General features: G+C 37.3%; 1 protein-coding gene across 3 annotated transcripts in view; it reads right to left on the reverse strand.

Moving 5' to 3' along the window:
• Positions 1-581: 581 nt before the first annotated feature.
• Positions 582-21,502, reverse strand: part of LOC127789025 (uncharacterized) — a 43,491-nt gene continuing 22,570 nt past the window's right edge. The window contains exons 2-13 of one of the 3 annotated variants that reach the window (XM_052317766.1): positions 8,740-8,883; positions 8,390-8,550; positions 5,856-5,965; positions 5,606-5,662; positions 5,457-5,519; positions 5,260-5,328; positions 5,082-5,174; positions 3,084-3,188; positions 2,887-2,964; positions 2,138-2,266; positions 1,306-1,411; positions 582-1,043 (exon numbers count right to left, since the gene is read on the reverse strand). In XM_052317766.1, coding sequence (XP_052173726.1) covers positions 853-1,043; positions 1,306-1,411; positions 2,138-2,266; positions 2,887-2,964; positions 3,084-3,188; positions 5,082-5,174; positions 5,260-5,328; positions 5,457-5,519; positions 5,606-5,662; positions 5,856-5,963 — 999 coding nt within the window. In that variant the 5' untranslated portion in view covers positions 5,964-5,965; positions 8,390-8,550; positions 8,740-8,883 and the 3' untranslated portion in view covers positions 582-852. Of the gene's footprint in view, positions 1,044-1,305; positions 1,412-2,137; positions 2,267-2,886; positions 2,965-3,083; positions 3,189-5,081; positions 5,175-5,259; positions 5,329-5,456; positions 5,520-5,605; positions 5,705-5,855; positions 6,040-8,389; positions 8,551-8,739; positions 8,884-21,502 lie in introns of all 3 variants that reach the window. The other 2 variants (XM_052317767.1, XM_052317768.1) reach the window with 2 other exon arrangements.

Consider the following 21,502-nt stretch of genomic DNA (forward strand, 5'->3'; position numbering starts at 1 on the left):
AACTAAATGGTTTATTTTATGTTTCCATTTTGTTTCATAGAAAAACTCTAAATAATTGTACATTTGTATTCAAACTATTTTTACACAAAAAGATGAAAGAAGTTCATCATCTCTCCCCCTAGATTGTATGTAAACAAATAAGAGAAATGGATACCATATAAAATGACAATGAATAAATAATATTTTTACAAAAAAAAAAATACTGAAAAAAACATAAATAAAAAATACAAGAAATTTTTCGTAAACATAATTTTTAATATAAAAAATAATTATTTAATCTAAAAATAAATATAAATTTCATAATATATTCAAATAAATATAAACATAAATTTTATAATCATGATTTACTAATTAAAAATAAATAATAAATTTTTAAAAAAATTATCTCAACCCACTTCTTAATTGAAAATACATTTTCAATACTTTTCTAATATTATGAAACAATCTTGAAATATTTTTAAAATTATAAAAAATAGCCTTTTTTTTTTTATTTTGTATTTCTCAATTTATCAGTACAAAAAATGTTTTGAAAATACCAAAAGGACAGCCCGAAGGCGTTTCCATGCATCATAAACTCTACAAGCCTCGACATTTAGATGAGATTGCCTTTGGTAATTCAACAGTTAAAATTGCAACCCATAACTAAAGTCACTTCCTTCCTGGCACTACAGATCCTAAACAGTCAATTTGATCCATAGCTTTGCGTTTTGGTTGGTCTGTTAACAATACCAACCTTTTGAATTAGAGGACACCCGTTGGAAGTTCTTCGAGGTTTGGTGTCGCAACTGCTCCTATTAAGAGGGCGCGATCGGGTTATCTTGTTAAGAAGTGACAGAACTGATCCTAGAAAGTTCAAATCCAGGACTTCCAAGCCTTCCTCATCTTACTTGCAAGATATCTAGCTCCATGAACAGCACCAACCGTCAGCAGACCGGATACAGCTTGCCTGGCACTCGAAAACATAACCTGTCGCCTCACTATCTTCCTCATGCATTTCGCAACTTCCTCTCTGGATCCAATTGCAACTTCGCGAATAACTTTACCTGAGACACAACAACAAAAAAAGTAGGCATGACCATCTTTATACGTGTTTCCCTGCCACCCCCCACCGCATCAAATTAGACGAGGAATAATCACAGGCTTGAACTAGAGACAAATTCATTGCATCAAATTCCATCTCCAACTTCTAAACAATGCTTGTGATGGTACTTAATTTCATGTATTAATTCACTTCTTATTAGTTAGAGGCAATTATGTGTTGTATATATATTTGTTGGATCAATCTATAGAGGCCAAATATCATACCTGACTCGCTTACTTTAACCTTTTCTCCTAACCTGAACCCCAGCTCACTTCTGACAGTCGGAGGGAGAAAAGAAACGAGGGAGGAAGCTGCAGATAAACCACAATCCTGGTGTTGAGCAGCCCACCAGATATTTTAGAACCAAGCTTGATATTGAACATGACATAACAGATGCCATCTGAATTCTACAAGCGCTTTCATTCAAGGGTTGGTTATGCTAGGAATTTTTTATAAAAAATATATATTATCAAAAATGTCCAAAACATGAAAAGAACAAATGACGAGACCATCTAGACATAAGACCTGATAACAAGAAAAACCCTCTGAGATTCAAGAAAAGTTGTTCGCCAATATAATCCATTCCATACAGACATGTCAAAAGAAAAAAGCAGAAGACTTGAGAGGAGTTAAAGACCATGCCTTGGAACAAAACATTCTAAAAGAGCGAAGAACCAACATCGGATGCATACTTAAACAGCATGGAATGAACATGTTGCATGGGACATAAAGGTCCCCATCTAAGAAGTGTGAGGTTTCATAAGCAAGATGAAAGACGTGAAGAAAGTTAGATATGTTGAATAGCAAATATCAATCCAACACAACCTCCTGCTAATGATTGAGATAATAATAGCTTCATAAACTAAATGCTAGCTAAATAGATCTTCCACAAATCATATACTACTGATGCTCATGTCAACATTACTTCATCAAATTATAGAATTAACAGTTCATTTTCCTACAATTGCATTATAATTCATGCCCAAGCTATTAGATCAATTAATGAGCAGATGAGACCAGCAGCCATGATTAGAGAAGTTAAGCATCCAAACTAACCTGAGAAAATTTTGCTTTTTTACCAGCTGATGAAGAGAATCTCAGCAAATTCTTGGTTGCATATTCTTCTAGAAATGGCTTATACATTGTTTGGAATAATTCAAATTGCCCTTCTACAATCTTCTTCACCTGCAGAATGTAGAAGACCAAAAGAAAAAAAAAATGAGAATAGTAGAAGAAACACGGCCATAGGTTTTCCTAAAGAGAGGTGATCTCATATCAGATACTACATACAAATGCCATCCGTGAAACAAGGGTATGAATGTAGGGACAAAGGGCAGATGTGAAAGTTTGACCCTTGAATTAATTCTTAAATTTATCCAAGTGAACATTCTTTTTAAAGGGTGTCCCCAATAACACAAGACCCTTGCTTTGCAAATCAAGGGAGGGTCATATTTGTATGCAGCCTTCCCCTTGCTTTTAAGAAAGAGGCTATTTCCACAACACAGGTCCATGACCTTTCGATCATAAAGGAGCACCCTTAAAATGCTACCAAGGCTCAAAAATTCATATCTTTTTTATGGTTGACTTATTTTGTCCACTAATTTCTTTAATTCATTACATGTTTGTAGTTATTGGTGGAACAATACATTGACAGCGACATTATAAGCAGTCCAAAAATAAATCTATGTATCCAGAACCAAGAAGCTAGACTACATAAAGAAACAATTTATTTGAATCTATGTAAGGCTTGATAAAGGTACAAATGATTCCTCCTTTGAAGATCACAAAAGATGCAACAGCCTGACCTTATTTTTGTCCTCTGCAAAAAGCATACGCAAGTCCCCTGTGTATGAGAGACCACAAATCTTAGCATACAAATCTTCCTGCATAAAGTAATAAACTTCATCCAAAAAGTACAAAAGGAAAACCTTGCAGCTCTAATATATTTGAGGTCTAAAAATCCAAAAAAAAAAAGAAAGAGAGAGAGAGAGAGAAAGCAAACCTCATAAAATTCAGATGGAGAAAGCAACAAAGCAGCAGAGGTAGCCGCCCTCAAATTGACAGAGTTCACATTTCCAATATCCAAGTCGTCAACAAGTACTTGAACCTAGATAAAGAAAAAGTGGAGGAAGAAGAAGAAAATACATTTGAGATGGACTGTTGAAACCAACAAATTCAGCTATTATGACATTTCTAGATGCATGGCACAGCTAACAACAGAATAGGATAATAGAAATATGAATATTAATAACATGATTAAGCGAATATTTGGGGAGTGAGGGCATAAAAATTAAATTATAAGCAGACAACAATATAGCAAGCTTCTGTTACATGAATTCAGCCTCCAATTCTATCTATGGCCTTATCTTTTGTAAGGCCCTTAGAACTCATATCATGCCTATCCCTCCAAATTTTTATTGATCTTTCTTTGCCTCTTTTGATAAAAACTGGTTCTCATCCATCCCCACTATCCGCACAGGAGCCTCTACTAGTCTTCTTCACACATGAACAAATAATCTTTATCTTTCTCATGCATCTAATGTTCAATAAGAGCCACTCCGACCATACAAATAACCTCATTTCTGATTTTAACTTTTAATGTATGGCCACACATCCTTCTTAACATTTTTATCTTCGTTACCCTAATATTTTTCAGGTAGGAGTGCAAACAAGGTCCGTAAATGGTCCAGGAACTAAGTATATCAACAATGCTACCCACATCTTAGGTAATCATTTGAACTCAACGACATTTGACTTAAATTCAGTAACAATCAAGTGACTACCACTTATAGTAAGTGGCAAGACACTCTCCTTAAATTTTTATTTCATTAGAGCCCACAAAATAATGGATGACCCTTGCACGTTTTGGTTTAGTTGGACTCTTCCCCAATACTGTTTTCAAAAAACCAATGAGTATATTTTGGCAAAGATAAGTTGTTCAAGGTGCATGGTGTCATGCTAGTCAAATCAGTCTCCACTATCAGCAGCCAATTAAATAAGATCCCTAAATGTAAATGCATATCCAGGCCACACTAATTTAGATCTCTCTCTCCCTCTCTTCCTCTGCCTCTCACAAATGGGATAACAAGAGATGCCCTATAAGTAAATGTTGAAAAATCCTTGCAATAATCTCCTTAACAGTCGGGGTAGCACACAAAATATATCAGGTAATTGCCATCCCTGTCCAACATTGTCTGCTTAATTGGGCTAGGAAAGTGGGCACTTAACATTTAAAACTCCAACCTGGATCCCACAGCCCTACTTTACATAACCAAACACCAAATAAACTTCAACTCTCTTCTAGGACATTGAATAAGAAAAGTTACTAGTTTTTTATATAAGTATATCCCTAGAATAGACAGTAAATAACTTGTTACTGTTTTCTTAGGTCGTGGTCCTTGACGGATCATAAGGTTGCCAAGGTGGACCCCACTCCCTAGGGAAGTGAGGTCCAACATCATGATGGAATCCTGTGATTGGATAAGAAAACAGTTGTTGAGTATGTGACCCCATGACATTAGGAAGCAACTTGTTTACTTACTGCATGATACTCAATCAGCTTAAGTGTGAGATGCTGTCTTTAAACTGGAGTTGTGATGACATTTTGTTTATTACATTGTCAATGATCCTTACGACCATGAATTGCTCTGTATTTTTAAGCAAATAACAGCATGCAGTCACTTTATTCCATTTTACCATGCATAACAGAATTATGAATGCCAAAGGGCACAATAAAGATGGGCACAGGGTAATTCAAAGACATCTGCAAGATACTATCAACGTTTCAAATGTACTCCAAACCAAGAATAAATTTAACTGGATCTGTACTATCCTCTGATTTATGTTGTATATCTAGATTCAAAGGACTTGGGAATCGACCTAGAAATATTTGACTTCGTTGTTTCCTTAGAGAGAAACAGTGGCAAACAAGACATATCCAAACTATAAAAACGATAAGAAATGTAAGGATGAGAAAAGGCAATTCAGGAGGAAGATTTACAGGCTTCTGTAAACGGCCACTCAAATAGAATCTCTCCCAATTCAGTATGTCCCGAACCAAGTCATCCATTCGAACAACTCCATACTTGAACACCTGCGAAAAATAAATCCTTAAAGCAAGCTATATCACAGAGAGGCTGAAAAAACTGTAAATATGTATAAATGATTATGTTCAGTACCTTGTCCTTCCAAGAAACAAACGGGTTGAAGTGTACTCCAACACCAATTTCTTCTGCAATTTGAACGATCTAACAAAACCACCAAATAAACAACATTAACTACAACTAATTTAAACACCTACCGTATCTTTTACTAGAAAAGAGAGAAGGTGAAATATTAGAAGGAGAAAGAGGGAAGAGGGAGAGAAAGAATTCACCAGTTTTGGCCCTCCAAGCTGCACCATCCATGAAGCATAGTGATCTTGGTTCACTTTCAGATTCTTGGGTGCAAACAAACAAAATTAGAACAGTGGAAAGAAAAAAAAGGGACAACAAAATATGGAAAGGCCTGTAATTCAATACTTGCCTCTGTATGCCACTTCAGGGGATCTGCTACACCAAGAATGTAATCTACCATAGATGACTATAAGAAAATAAAAGAAAATACCATGGGAGAAAGTTGCAACTGGTTGAATAATAGAAATAAGCAAATCAATTTAAACCCCCCCCCCCCCCCCCCCCAAAAAAAAAAAAAAAAAAAAAAAAAAAGACAAAATTCCAACACATAACTTTATGAAGAAAAAGGAAAAACAAAAAAGAGAAAATATCTGGTCAACCTTGCTTGTATTATTAGGATGGAGAGCTGAACCATAAACACAGCAAAACTCTACAGGGGGAAGGACATTAAGCAGACTTGCAAGCTCAGCTTTCTTCTCATCTTCCATTGCTACAGATATCCAAACAAGTTACATGACACTAAGCAAAATTATCTGGTGCAGGTGTTATGCCACCCAAATAAATCTGAGAAAATCAATATTAGGCACATATCTGGACAAAACACTGCACACATGAGCAACTTTGGAACTTTAGCAGCATCTTATGAGTCATAAAGTAATAGCAACAATTTCATTAAGATAGATACCCAGTGAATTCAAAACTGCAAGATAGCAATGAAAACATGAAGGACAAGGTTCATGTGACTCGAACTTGTCAATGCTCTAATCCAAGTGGCCTTATTCTATAAGCTAAAAATTCTATAATTTCATCTTTATTAGCTACATATGCATGGACGAAAACAATATACAGATATAGGAATAGTGAAAACATGAAGCAAGGATTTAGATTAATATAGGAACAATGAAAACATGAAGCAAGGATTTAGACTACTTTCTTCTATGTAAACTAGAAATTTTACCACTGAGGTAGCTCCAAAATATTATAAAGAAAAATCTATAGAACACATTTTTATAATTACTAAAAGCTAACACTAGAGAACAGTTCAATTTGAAGGGTTATATAAACACACCGCCACAGATAGTGGGATTAAGGCATGTGATTGTTGTTGTTGTACACATAAACACACCACAAATGAATTGTATTTCAGCATCAAGTGCCAAAGAGAGGGCTAGATTACTTGAAATCAACCCAAAATAAATATTTGTATAAATGAAGCCAAAACTTAAGAAACAATTTAATTTGGTGAATATATAAACCTGTGGAAGAGTAAGTTTGTTTAGCATTTAAGCTGCAAATGCAGGGTTGTTTTGCTTCAGGCCATGTGTGTCTATACAAACATCTCAAGAAGAAGTCACATGCAAGAGGACATTCCTTTTGCTTGTTCTATTAGTGAAGATCATCTAAAAAGCAAAGCACATTGTGAAAGAGTTCAAATATATTTGCATTTTAGGATTGGTTGAAGCTTGACTTCTTAGTTACCAATAGAGCACTGGACAGAAATAGAGTAGATTCCGTAAAATTCTTTTTGCCAAGGTTCAATGCCTATAGTTTTTTGAGTTATGTTGTATCAACAGATCAGATTATACCATTTAACTTTAAAAGTATTCAATGGTTGGGGAAACATCCTAATGGTGCAAGTTGTTATGGATGAAATAAGAAATTTTTATAAATATTTGTGAAAAGTGTGGATGAGATTTTAAAAATGCATTCAATGGACCTTCTAAATCTTTTAAAACATTTTTTTGGACCTTGGATTGATGCAAAGCAAATTTCTTGTGCAACATAGTGAGTAGTGTGGATGAGATTTTAAAAATGCATTCAATGGACCTTCTAAATCTTTGAAAACATTTTTTTGGACCTTGGATTGATGCAAAGCAACTTTCTTGTGCAACCTAATGTCCCTCGTAACCTTCACCAGCCTCTCTTTTCCTTACTGCTTCTCTCTTATTTGTCAATTTAAGAGGGGAAATGTACCATGTTTGATTATGCTTTGTTTTCTATGGCTGGCCTTTTACACCTTTTCCTTTAAAAAGAAATATTAGCTGGGAAATCTTTAAAGCTTCACAGGGGAAAGAAAAATTATGCTATTACAGAATTTTTGGAAACGTCACTAGAATAATATCTCATTGGTGGTTTTGTAATTGTAAGTCACTATAAAATTTTCTGTTTCTGAATGAACGGACATAAAAAAGACATGCCAATCTTATCATGCTTTTCTGGAAAATAATTTTTGTCCAGTATTACCCAAAAGAAGACACCTAAAAAGATGAAAAGAGGAAGAGCAATCAAATAACCCAACAAGTAAGACGAAACTAGGAAAAGCTAGCAAGGGACTATTTATCTGTAAGAAAATTGATTCTATTTGGTTGGCTCATACTTTCCTATAATTACAAGTACCTATTCTTCCATTCCTCTAGTCTCTCTAATTTTATCTAATTTCAAGAATGAAAAAGAACCAATTCACTAAGAGCCTTATATATGGATTACCACCAACCAATTTATATTTTAAGATACAGTTTCCATTAAATCAGTTGGTCTTGATTTAGAAAGTTTTACGATTTTTAAACAAGGTCAATAGATGCAAGTAGAGGTGATGGGATGTTCATGCACGCATACTTGATCCAGCTTATAATAGAAGTAACATTTTTGTTGATTGTTTTTAAATTCTAGGTTTGTCAACATAAATACTGAATTGTTCCATTCCAATGCTAATGTTACGAGTTCAAAGGACAAGAACAAAAAAACCATGTCGAAATTGAAGAACCAGCTAGATGCACTACTTCTCCTTGACAGATCACCAAGATCCGTCCCTCTACTCTATACCCGCGTCTCAAATATCTATCCACAGCAGAACAATGGAAACTACAGAAGAAAAAGCTTTTGGGAATTTTTACGAGGATGCGTAGTTCATTACCTTGACTATTCCCCTCGATTCTCAAATGGCAATGGAGTGAAGTGAACCGCCGAGGTTGCTGGCAACGGAATGAATCGCCAGCCAAAATGGCGACAGCCGACAGTAAGTCGGTAACGAAGAGAGTCACTGGAGAAGGAAGCGCGTGAGCCTTCTGTTTATACCTTAAGACAATATGAAACATATCAAAAATCTATCCATAGCAACAAACTACAGCAAAGATCAACAAATCACAGCAGTTAAAATTTCTGTTCACAGCAATGCTAAACAGCAAAGAAAAAAAACAAACGCAACAACAAAAAATCACAGAAAAAATCTAGTAATGGCAACAAAATACAGAAAAAACCACATACCTCTCAGATCTGAATTGCTGATCAATGGTCGCAGCAGCGATGCCGGAGCGGGAACGCCGTGACTCTGGAGAAGACAGGGCGAACGAAACGAGGAAGGTGAAACAGGGGCAACGGATGAGGGAAGCCGGAGATCAACGCAGCTGCCTGAAATAGAGAAGGGAGATGAGAAACTGGTTGCACCGAATGTGATTTTGGGTTAAGGGTTTTGGGGAGAGTAGTGGAATTTTTTTATTTGTTTAAAGGCAGAAGGGTCCTTTTGCTTGAAATCAGCTTTTCTTTATCAATTTTAAAGCTCTAAAAATCAAAAGGCATCCCAAATAGCTTTTTTGGGGGGCTATAAATTCTATCATTCCAATGAGGAAAATAAATAAATATTAAATTAATTTTTGTTTCAAAATTTCTATCTGTTAAATTTTTTAGAATTTTACTTTTTTCTTTTCACCCAGAAAATTCAAGAAAAAAATTGGGAAATTTTCAAAAATAGGACCCCCGTTACTAAAATATGCAAAAATAGGACACTTTGAAAATCTTTGCAAAACTAGAACTTTTGTGAGTTGAATGGACAAAAATGGCCCCGCTTTTAATAACCCCGCTACTTAGGGATGGTCTTCTCCCTCCCTCCCTCTCTTCTGTCACTCACATTCTGACTTGGCCGCCGTCAATCTCTCACGCTCGTCCTTCTCAGAGCCATTGTTGTTGTTATTCACTTGCCAAAGTGCTGCTGCTTCTTCATCAAGCGTCTTATTCGCGCCCATTGTTCTTATTCCTTAAGCGTTGTTGAGCTCGCACATTAATCGGCTTCTCTCGATCTAGGTATTTAGTTATTTTCCAATCGTCGACAAGATATTTTTTCCTCTTTTCCAAAGTTATGAGTGAAAAATTATGCATTTCGCTAGATATCGATTGATATATCGGCAATTTACGTCATGATATAGGTTTAAACACAGAACCAATGATATCACATATAAATGATGTCTCACAAGTCGCCAAATAATTTTGAAAGTTAAGAAATTAGTTATGGGGAAAACAATATCGGTGAATTCATATCGGTTAATTAACCAATGTTTATTAACCGTCAAATAATTTTGAAAGTTAAGAAATTAGTTATGGGGAAAACAATATCGGTGAATTCATATCGGTTAATTAACCGATGTTTATTAACCGATTAATACTGAGGAATTCGACATCTCGGTCAAATAGTATCGGTTTATATCCGATGAATCAGAACCGATATAATTATGACACCTGTAACCGATCCATTTCCTCTAATAGAAAGATGTCAAACTAATGGACATTAATGAGGACATATTAACAGTTAAAACATATATATTGGTACGATATAATTTACAATATTACTAAGATGATATATACATTACAATAGTTTAGTTTTCCTTTCTCTTCTTGGGATCTTTGGTATCAAGGTCGACTACAAAATCCAGTGCATCCGATACTGCAAAAGCATAAAGATCCACAGCCATATGAGACCTGTAAAGTTCAGCATGCTCCTGGGTCATCTCGTTTATTGAGACATTGTGGGCCATGAGTTCCATCCATTTGAGAACAAATATCCCACAATCACCACCCCTGTCAATTGTAAGCAAATAACATTTATATCCATCATAATCCAAATAAACAATGTGCTGAATAACCTTAACCTTAACCTTACCCAATTTGCTGAGGACCTTTTTGAACCTTGAAGTCTCATTTAGGCTTCAACTTAAATCCAGGTGTTAAGACGTCGTAATTACAATCTCTTAGAAGCTTTGGAACCATATGTACAAGATACTCGAACTTAGTTTTGTAGTTTTTTGGTGTGGTCGAGGTATATACATGAACACATTGAACCGCGAATTCCAGCCCTACCAAAACCCAATGTTTATCATCTACATTTGCAGGGCATAGCACGGCCTCAACATTTAAGAATCCGTTGGTATCTGTTGTCTCTCCCCAAAAATATTGGCAAGGAATATCATGCTCCGTGAAATTTCCCCACTTTTCTGCCTTCAACTAATCCCACGCACTCTTCAATAATTGCTGTGTGCGGTCAAAATCACAAATGCTTTGTTATTTTGGGAAGTAAATTCCAGTCCAGATAATATATATGGTTACGACACTTACACTAAATGTGCTTGGAACCAATGCTAATTTTGTATTGGTTGTCTTTGTTTGTTTCATTCTTTTATTCAACATGTACACGTAGCTATCCATGTGCTGCAAATATTTAAACCAAAAAGATCATAAGCAAATACGGTTATAAATATCGGTTCGTAACTTACATACGAAACCGATACATTACAATGTATATATATCGGCTATATATATCGGTTCGTAACTTACATACGAAACCGATACATTACAATGTATATATATCGGCTATATATATCAGTTCAAGACCGATGTAGGAAACCGACTAATTAACATATAACCGATAAAGTGTAGCCGACGTAGCTATACAACAAAGGATATATGTAGGTAAGTAAGTATCGGCTCTTAACAGATAGTTATAACCCGATATACACAACAGAACATATATAGTTAGCTAATGACTTACATCAGATCAGAGCCATTGGTCTTTTTTTGATAGGATCTCAAAAAATTCCTTATCCATATAACAGCAGGAAGCTTTGATAACTGCTGTTGTATTTGGATCGTTGAGAAATTTATGTAAGTCCTCCACCCAATAACCGCTTGGAGCACCTGTGGGTTTGGGATTCAGCTTTGGGAGTTTGGAGGTGAATGATGTTACTCTCGAGTCCTCCTTATTTCCCTCGGGGGGATTCATAATTGATTCAATGGCTTTTCTTTTGTGCCCCATCTGCACACCCGCCCTCTGGAATGTCTCCTTAATAGGAGTATCTGCTTTTATTTCATCTAATGACGGGTTTATTGATTCTGTTTGTGTCCCCTCTATCAATTTCTCAACCACAGCCATAGCCTCAGCAACATCGCCTGCTGTCGTCTCCTCTTCCCCGTCCTCCACCGAAACCTCACCTTCAACATCTTTCCTCTCCCCATCCCCCTCCACCTCACGGTCATTCCTGTCGTCCTCCCCCTCAGGTACCGGTGGCTTGATTGACAATCGCTGGCAGATGAAAGTAAACATATTCTTTATGTCGGTGCTCTCTTCCTTATCTCGGGTCAACATGTGCCTAAGTGCCCCGAGCTCGTTTTTCACTTCCCTTAGCTCGTTTCTCACTTCACCGAGCTTGTTTTTCACTTCCCTTAGCTCGTTTCTGACTTCCCTTAGCTCGTTTCTAACTTCACCGAGCTCGTTACTGACTTCCTTCCTTTCCTCCCGAACTTCCTCCATTAAACCATCTAAATAGTTCTTTATACATATTGTTTCCTTCGCTTCAACACTCCTTCCTCCCTGGTTTATTGAGTCAACCTCCATTACATTTGCACTCCCTCCGACTCCTTCACCTTTATTTACTTCTTCTTCTTCCAATACACCACGTGGCTCAATAAAATAATCCTCCCTCCTCTCCTGTTCTGTTGGCACAATGGGGATAACTTCCCCATCATCAAATAAACGCCCCTGCAAAATTTGTTCTTGGTTGATTTTTTTATGTGAAAGTATCCATTTCTTCAGCCTTGGAGCTTGAGGGCCTGATTCAATTCTCTCAACAATTCCCAGCTTAACCAAATGTGGCATGACCTCAAATAAAAAAATCTGCATATGATACAAAATTAAGGAAATAAGTATTAGACTACTGCTTCATAATACAAATATTAGAACAGTGTTACGGTTCTAATAAGACATGTCGGTTCTAATCGGTCAGATATCTATATGGTATAATCGATACGATATGGATAAACTAAGAGATATTGTATAACCGATATCATATTCGTACCGGTTTATCCATATCGATGATCCACCGACACCGATATATACCTGTAAGGAAATTGGGAAACCTCCAATGTCGTATGTCTTGTTATCGTTCTTCTGTCTAAACGCATTCAAGATGCCTCGTCTGGCACTATCTGTCGTAGAGATGAAGGAGTCGTTTGCCCAGGGGAACCTGTTAACCTCTGGCCAATCAGAGGCCAGGTGAAAATATCTGATATCCACCTTCGTGCCATGGGACTTGGAATTGATTTCATTTATAATCATCAGATATGACATAGAGAGACGAACTTCATTAGAACACTGCTCCTTACCACTAGCAATATCCCGCATATAAATCTGTCTTAACTTGGCCCCTGAAACCCTTTTCTTTTTGTTACAGTCGGGGAAGAATTTGGCAAATAGTGCAGGACTTCCCTCCATATTGATTTTCCGATTTGATGCTTCGATGTTTCCAAACTTCAACCCCGTGATCAGAGCAAACTCCTCCCTCCCAAATTTTACATCCTTCCCACATATTCTGAAGCACAAGGAGCCTTCCTCGTCGTTGTCTGCTATCTTCAGCAGCCTTAACAGTAGACTGTGGACTAACTGAATGCTCCATGTTAGTCCCTGTACTCCATATACAAGCTGTCCAAAACAAGATGCCTTAAACTGTTCCTCAAGGTCAGGCTTATGCCTCAGTGTCGCCCTAATGCCTTCAACAGTATCCTTAAAATGATCAAGTCTAGTAATCCGAGCGTGGAAAAACTCATTGATTTCCAAGTTATCATCATCTAACCTCTGTACAAAAAAATAAAAAAACAATATTAAGTTAAACAATACAATCTTTATCGGTTACAAGGAACCGATCAAGTATATAATATAAGCGATATCGGTTACCCCATATCCATACGGAGTAAACGCTAAACCCTAACCATCGCTAAACCCCATATTGGTGGTGTATATATATGCCGCCGATGTATGTTAACCTATCAGCCTGTATTATGTACGTCGGTTTATAACATATCTTCGCCGAACATGATGGCCATAAACCGTTGCCCCTTCTTCATCTAGCGAGAGATAAATGCTAACACATCCGCTAATATTATAAATACGTCGGTTTATAACATATATTTTCTGGATTCAGTTCATCTTCTCAAACCCGAACTCAGTGGTATGTATTCATATCAAATTATTCGCTGCCAATCTCGTCAAAACATCAGCAGACAAAGAAAATAGTCCAAAATCAAACCTGATGAACCGTCTTCTTCGCGCTCTTACTCTTGGCCGCCTTCGATTGCTTCTCGATTGAGCTAGCCATCGTATCAGTAATATGGAATAAGAACAAGAACCAAATTGGGAATAACGATCTAATAGAGGAAAAGGCGGTCAGGCAACGCAATTATAATAAAGACAGAATGTGAAGCGAAGAGATGCAAATGAAAGGGTTCGACTGATCATATACACCTGGTTAGTCCAATCGGTACCCGTTACGTTATAACCGATATCACTTTATGTATGTTCGGGAGGAGATTTTGATCCTATCGGACTTTATCGTGGTATGGACCGCTTCCATTAATGAAACAATATCGAATCAAATTAGGATATCGCTTCCATCTAAAATCATTTCAGGAATATATGATCGGACTTGATTCCCTGATAAAATCCGAATGAATATTCATACTCCATCTATCGGACTTAATACCACGATATAGTCCGGCGGACCACATCAAGGCCGATGGATTACTAATAATAATTGTAATATTTTCTTTTTAATTCGACCAATTAGCACCAAAAATACAAACGGTGAACGGTTTTTTCGTTTATATCCAATCGTTTCAATTTTGGCAACAAGTACCGATTTTATGAAATTACTTGCAATTTCGGCCTGCTCTCTAAATCGATTCCCCGGGCGTGTTCCTTTTAACAGGTGGCACGCTACGTTGCCTATTTAAATGGGAGCCATATTTACTGTGCGACAAAACAAGGACTGCACATGAAGAGATCGGACTATTCTTATATATAAATGTGTCCGATCGGACTATACAAGGTCCGCGTTAGTGTGAAGTGTGAATTTTCCGATTGGATTGGATATCGCAATAACCAGAAAACGTTTTGGCTTTTGGTGCTAATTGGCCTTATTTATTCAATTTTCAGTTTTTGATTTTGGTAGTCTATTTTTTTAATATTGAAATACGTTCTCTTTGTGAAGTTTAACCTAATGCCCAAGACCCATTTTACTGATGATTTTATGTGAACCGCATATATAATTTATGTACGGCACCCACCGTTCCGTTGCCCGACTTTTGGTATCCCTTCTTTACTAGCTCATTTATTACACCGTTCGGTTCGCCGACTGTTGGTATCCCTTCTTTAATAGCTCATTTATTCCACCCACTACTCCCACCACCCTATATATATATATATATACTGATAGATTGGATTCAGAAAGCACCAGCAGCAGCAGCATGCGAGGGTCATGCAAGAGAAGTGCAAAACAAAGGCAAACCCATTGATCAGTGGGTTTGCATTATGTTTTGCACTTCTCTTGGTTCGCACGCTTTGCATTCTCAACATTTGTAAGAATCCCATACCAAGGCCAGCAGTAGATGTCACTTTCCTTGGGGTGCTCACATTTTGGATTGCCCCGCGTCCTATTGCTAGTTCATATTCCAGGTATGTAGCCAATGCACTGCTGACCTTAACAAACAACCGATATAACCTGAGTCATTTCCTTACACCCTGACTGAATATCCTCGACCACATGGGTCAATTCCCTCAGTTGCCTAACTGGTTTGAATACGTCGTGTGATCCTCACACGACGTATTCAAACCAGTTAGGCAACTGAGGGAATTGACCCATGTGGTCGAGGATATTCAGTCAGGGTTCTCTAAGGGAGTAGACACTCAAGGGAAGTGTAAGGAAATGACCCAGGTTATGTCGGATTGGGAAGTAATATCGGTGCAGAGACATAGAGAGATGAAGCTGGAAACCGATACAACAGTACCGATATACAGATAAGATGCTAAATTGTTTAGTTCAGCACGCTCAGATTTTCCTGCATCCGGTTGGCAAGTGAAGTTGGCAATATCGTCTGCTGGTGCTGTACTATAATCGGTTGGGTACGGATACGTCGGTTAATTGATATCGGTTTAAATTTTATGTATTACATCCTTTGTCCAATACCTATATGTATTCGGTTATATTCGATGCCTGCTCCATTTTTAGAACATGTATGAAATGATTGTAAATTCATTAGTTGATTACAATAATGTAAATGTAAATGTTCTTGTTTCCCTGTCATTTTGTTCTTTCTCTTCTTTGTTATTTCTCTTGTCATTGTCGGTTATATATTTCTCTGGTATGGAATTAAAATACGAATATATATAATATAATATATCGGTTTGGAACCGACATGAAAACACGATTACAACAAATTAAACCGATATGTATACACCCATATTATGATCTTGCCTACCACATGCAAATTGTATCGAATTGAACTGCCATGAAAATAAGAAACAATTTGTTAAAAAGGAAGTCGGTTACGTTTATTCACTGCTAAAAATAATATTGGTTTTTATCCTATCTAAAAACGTATCCGATACTAGCTTATTTGATCCACTATATCGGTCAAACGTATGGGATACACAACCATACTTTGTGCAACGGTTCGGTTGGCTGACACCGGTGCAACCTCAAATATAACGAATGTCTGATCGGTTAAATTTACTATTAATAATGCAATGAGGACTATTTATACGTTTGCTTACATATTAAAGGCAACCGAAACCATATTTGATATTCGCACCGATAATCACATGTACGATGGATCGATATATGAAACCGAAATCTGATTCAGAGTCCTCTTAATGCCTCCAACATTGTTTTTGAATTAACCGATATGTATACACCGATGCGTTTGAAATATCTTTTCACCGATCCAAATTACGACAGATACAACTGACATAACCTGCCTCAATTCCTTACACTTCCCTAACTGGTTTGAATACGTCGTGTAAACCTCGGCCGATCATTTATCGTTATTTGCGGGGATTCGGTTGCCCGCCTTTTGGTTATGTTATATGGCTATAACCAAGAACCCATATAACATATCAGGACAGCGGTTTATGGCCAATAAGTTTCCCCCATATCCTTTAAACAAACTAAATGTCGTGCAACCAAACTGGAAATAACCACTATCTTATCGCAGAAACATACTATTCATAATGCAATTAGTCGCGTTTTCTGTTTAAAATATTTATTTTGCAGTTCCCAATGTATGCCCCGATATGACATTTCATCCTTCGGACAACAATGCCCTTCCCGCGCAACACATGTAGATGTTAGCGATCGCTCATGTTATATCGGTCTTATATCCGATACTTTGTTTAACCGGAATAGTTTATGGTATGTAATATCGGTTATAACCGATATGTTTTTCCTATCTGCTTTAAACAAACCAAATTTGGTGTTATATCTTAATAATGCAATGATACTTGTTTTATATTGATGTTGTTTTCTCACTTCAAATCTTTACTTTGCAGTTCCCAATGTCTGCACCGATTTGACTTTTTATCCTTTGGACAACAATGACTTTCCCGCCCAGCACATGTACTTTGACTTTCTTCCCTTCCCTTTTCCATGTTGGTTTCATTCGTTTTTGTGTATCTAACTGCTCTGTATTCTCGTTGCGATTCCCTCATTACTGTCCCAGGTCCGTATTACTGAAAATGGCTCGCTCACATGCGTCGTTTGATAAGAACACAACTGAGAAGGCGGAGAAGAAGGCCATTCACATGAGCCAGATTAAGACCAAAAAGAAGGTTAGAACACTATTCCTTTGTTTTGTCATGATTTGAAATACTCCACCGATGTATGTCGACATGGGCCTACCGTGAAATGCTGATTTGTTAACATTTCGGTTTTAACTGGAATGTTTTCTTTAACATCCTATATGTTTTTTAAATTATTATTGTTTTCTCTATTTGCTACAGATAGTTGATGCTAAATTGGAGATCAATAAGTTTTTCAACGCCAGAATAACTAGACTCGATCATTTTGATGCCATTGTTGAGTTAATTAGGAAGGCACTGAAGAAGAAGCCTGAACTAGAGGAACAGTTTAAGAATTCTGCTTTCGGCCACCTAGTATACGATTGGATGGACTCACATGGAGCAATCAATTAGTCCACAGTCTACTGTTAAGACTGTTGACGAGGGAAGACAATGACGAGGTAGGCTCCCTGTGCTTCAGAATATGTGGAAAAGATGTAAAATTTGGCAGGGAGGAGTTTGCTCTGATAACAGGGTTGAAGTTTGGCAACATCGAATCAGCAAAGAGGAAAATCAAAGTGGTGGGAACTCCTAAACTGTTTACCAAGTTTTTCCCTGACTGTACCTCGAAGAAAAGTGTTTCAGGTGCAAGGTTGAGAGAGTTATTCAGGAAGGACATTGCTAACGGCAAGGTTAAATGTTCTGATGAAGATCTTCTCTCTTTGTCATATCTCATGATCATCAATGAAATCAATTCCAAGTCTCGTTCGAAGAAGGTGGATATGATATATTTTCACCTGGCCTCCCATTGGGAAGAGGCCAACAGTTTCCCTTGGGCAAACGAATCCTTTATTTGTACGACAGATGGTGCCAGAAATCATATTCTGAATGCGTTCAATCAGAAGCAGCAGAAGGTGAAGACATATGACATGGGAGGTTTCCCAATTACATTACAGGTATATTTTTAAATAATTGCATCCGTTACTATATATCGGTCTTCATTGCGAAGTATATCGGTTTTATCACTTCGATACAGCCGATTAATTTAACCGACATGGTTTCAATGAACCGATATGCACAGCCGATATGTATAATATAAAACATTATAAGGCATCTAATATATACTTTGTTTCTTTATGCAGATATTTATGTTTGAGGTAATGCCACATTTGGTTGACCTCCAACTTGTGGAAAGAAATCAAGAAGGCTGTCAATCTCCAAGAATAAACAAATGGAGACTTTATGATTCAAAATTCACCCAAGACCAGATTTCAGAGTTGGGAATTTTCGATGAGAAGAATAAAGGGTATGTTACCCCTATTGTGCCAACCGAGGAGGAGATGGGTGAACATTATTACAAGAACTCACAATGCGTTTTTGTAGAAGAAGAAGAATCAGAGGATGAAGAAGAAGCAGACGAAGAAAAGGAAGTTGGAGGTGAAGGAAGAGGTGAAAATGTTGTGGAGATGGAGTCATTAAACCAAGCCGGGGGTAAGCGTGAATACCCACAGAAACAGAGGACTGTCAAGAACTATCTTCAAGGTTTAAAGATAGAAATTGGGGAAGTTGTGAGAAGGGAAGTTAGGAGGGAATTGAGAAACGAGTTGGGTGACATAAAGCGTATGCTTAATTTAATCTTACATCAATTTTCAATCAAATCAACAGTCACCCAGGATGAACATGAGCTGAAGGATGACGAGGGGGATAAGGTGGAGGTTAAGGAGGGTGAGGTTGATAGGATATATGAGAACCATGACGATATCCAGGGGGAGAGGATGGGGGACGAGGGTGAGAGGATGGAGGATAAGGGGGAGGCGGAGAGGACGGAGGATAATGAGGGGGCGGTGGAGAGGGCGGATGATAAGGATGGGGAGGTGGATATGATGGAGGATCCGAAGGACAGGGAGGTGAAGAGGCTGGCAGAGACGATTGATGCCAAGGCGGACAAGGATGGGGAGGTTGAGGTGAAGGAGGAGACAAAGGCCTCCGACTCAACAAATATGTCATTAGAATTAATACAAGCTATAACTCCTGTTAATGAAACATTCAATAGGAGACGCACAGACGAGGCGAACAAGGATGGGGAAGTTGAGGTGAAAGAGGAGACAAAGGCCTCCGACTCAACAAATATGTCATTAGAATTAATACAAGCTATAACTCCTGTTAAGGAGACATTCAAAAGGAGACGAACAGAATGGGGCAAGCAAAGAAATACAGTCATTGAATCAATAATGAAGGCCCCCGGTGAAAATAAGGGCGACGGAGTTCAAACATTCATATCCGCCCTTCCGAAGCTGAATCCGCAAGGTCCTCCTAACGGGGATTGGCATCGGGAGTACCAAAATTTCTTAAAAATTCCAACCATTATAAGAGCTAGCTGCTGTGAAATGGACAAGGCGTTTTTTGAGATACTGTCCACACCGGACAGTTGGCTCCTATCTGATGTAAGTATTTAAAAATATCGTATCGGATTCGTATATCGGGTCTTACTCGGTTGCGTATGTAAGTTTTGATTTCATATTTAAAATCAAAACGGCACATTATTCATTGCTACGTACGCATGATATCGGCTAATATCCGCTATAGATAATCGACATATTATTATTATTCATTCTATATCGGCACATTATTGATTGCTTGGCACATTTTATTCATTCTATCCATCGGTTTTGTATATCGGGTGTTACCCGATATAGCGAACCGATATTTTTTAATTTGATGCATCAATTTCCAATTGCATTATTAATTTAATAATTCTTATTCAAGTTTCTTTTAATTTTTATAGCACATTGATAGCTACGTATACATGATTAATAAAAGAATGAAAGAATCACGGACAACCAATGATAAATTATCATTGGTGCCAAGCACATTTGCTGTAAGTTCCGACGCAATGAATATATCTGTAAATTATTTCGTGGAATTAACTGTGTTTAACATTATGAACACTGTCATTTTGGCCCCATACAGCAATCATTGAAAGCTTCGTGGTTCGAATTTCAGAAAGGCAGTTGGGTGCCTTTCGGAGAACCAGATTTACCTGTGCAAATGTTTTGGGGAGATGCACTTGCTTCCAACGGATTTTTGAACGTGGAGAGCGTGCTATGCCCCGCAAATATAGATGATACACATTAGGTTTTGGTAAGGATAGAATTGCAATCTCAGATTGTTCGTGTTATCACCTCAACCAAACCTGTAGACTATGAAAATAAGTTCCAGTATATGGTAGATATGGTTCTCAAACTCCTAATAAGTTGCAAATACCCCATATTTAAACCCGATACTATTTTGACTGACAAGTGGAGGTTTTGTGTTGAAGAAGGTTCGCAGCAAACCGAGTTAGTATATGTTATTTTATAAAAATTTGTAGTTAGTGTTTTTGGTGTTAGTCCTATTAATGGAAGGTGATTGTTTTTTGGTGTTACAATTGACAGGGGTGGTGATTGTGGGATTTTTGTGCTCAAATGGATGGAATTCCTGGCCAACGGTATCTCAATACAGGAGATGACCCAAGAACGAGCTGCACATTTCAGAAAAGAAATGGCTATGGAGCTCTATTCTTTTACAGTCATGGATGCAAAGGATTATGCAGCCCAAAGGGCTGACAAATTATTCAAAGATAAAGAAGTTGCCCATATAGAGAAAGAGAAAGAAGCTCCCAAACGTACGAGGAAGAGACGAAATTTTTTTTACTGAATTTGAATATATTTTAGGTCATTGGAACCTCAAATATTCAAAGATAAAGAAATTTTAAATGTTGTATTCAATAAGGATTATACATTGTATTTGAACCGTCTTTATATAAAATGGCAAACCCTTTCACATTCGGAGGAAAGTATATTTAGTGTTTTCAATAAATTTACCCCACCGCACCTAACATGTGTATAAAGCCCGTAACTTCATTTTACGAGCATAAAATCCCTTGTTGGCCCGAATATCAATTCACCGGATAGGACGAGCTTTAATGCCCGAATAAACCCGTATCGGGTTTATAGTTATAATAAACCCGATAGGTATACTTTTGAATTTGGTTGTTCATTTTACCGACGAATCCTTCAGAGGCAACATCAAATTGGGGGTTATTTATTTTATGCCTCTTACTTTAATACGATCCCCCCGCTCCCGATAACTACAAAAAACCCTAATTCAACTAATACC

Source organism: Diospyros lotus, chromosome 13 (genome assembly GCF_014633365.1).
Source record: "Diospyros lotus cultivar Yz01 chromosome 13, ASM1463336v1, whole genome shotgun sequence".
Lineage (NCBI taxonomy): Eukaryota > Viridiplantae > Streptophyta > Magnoliopsida > Ericales > Ebenaceae > Diospyros > Diospyros lotus.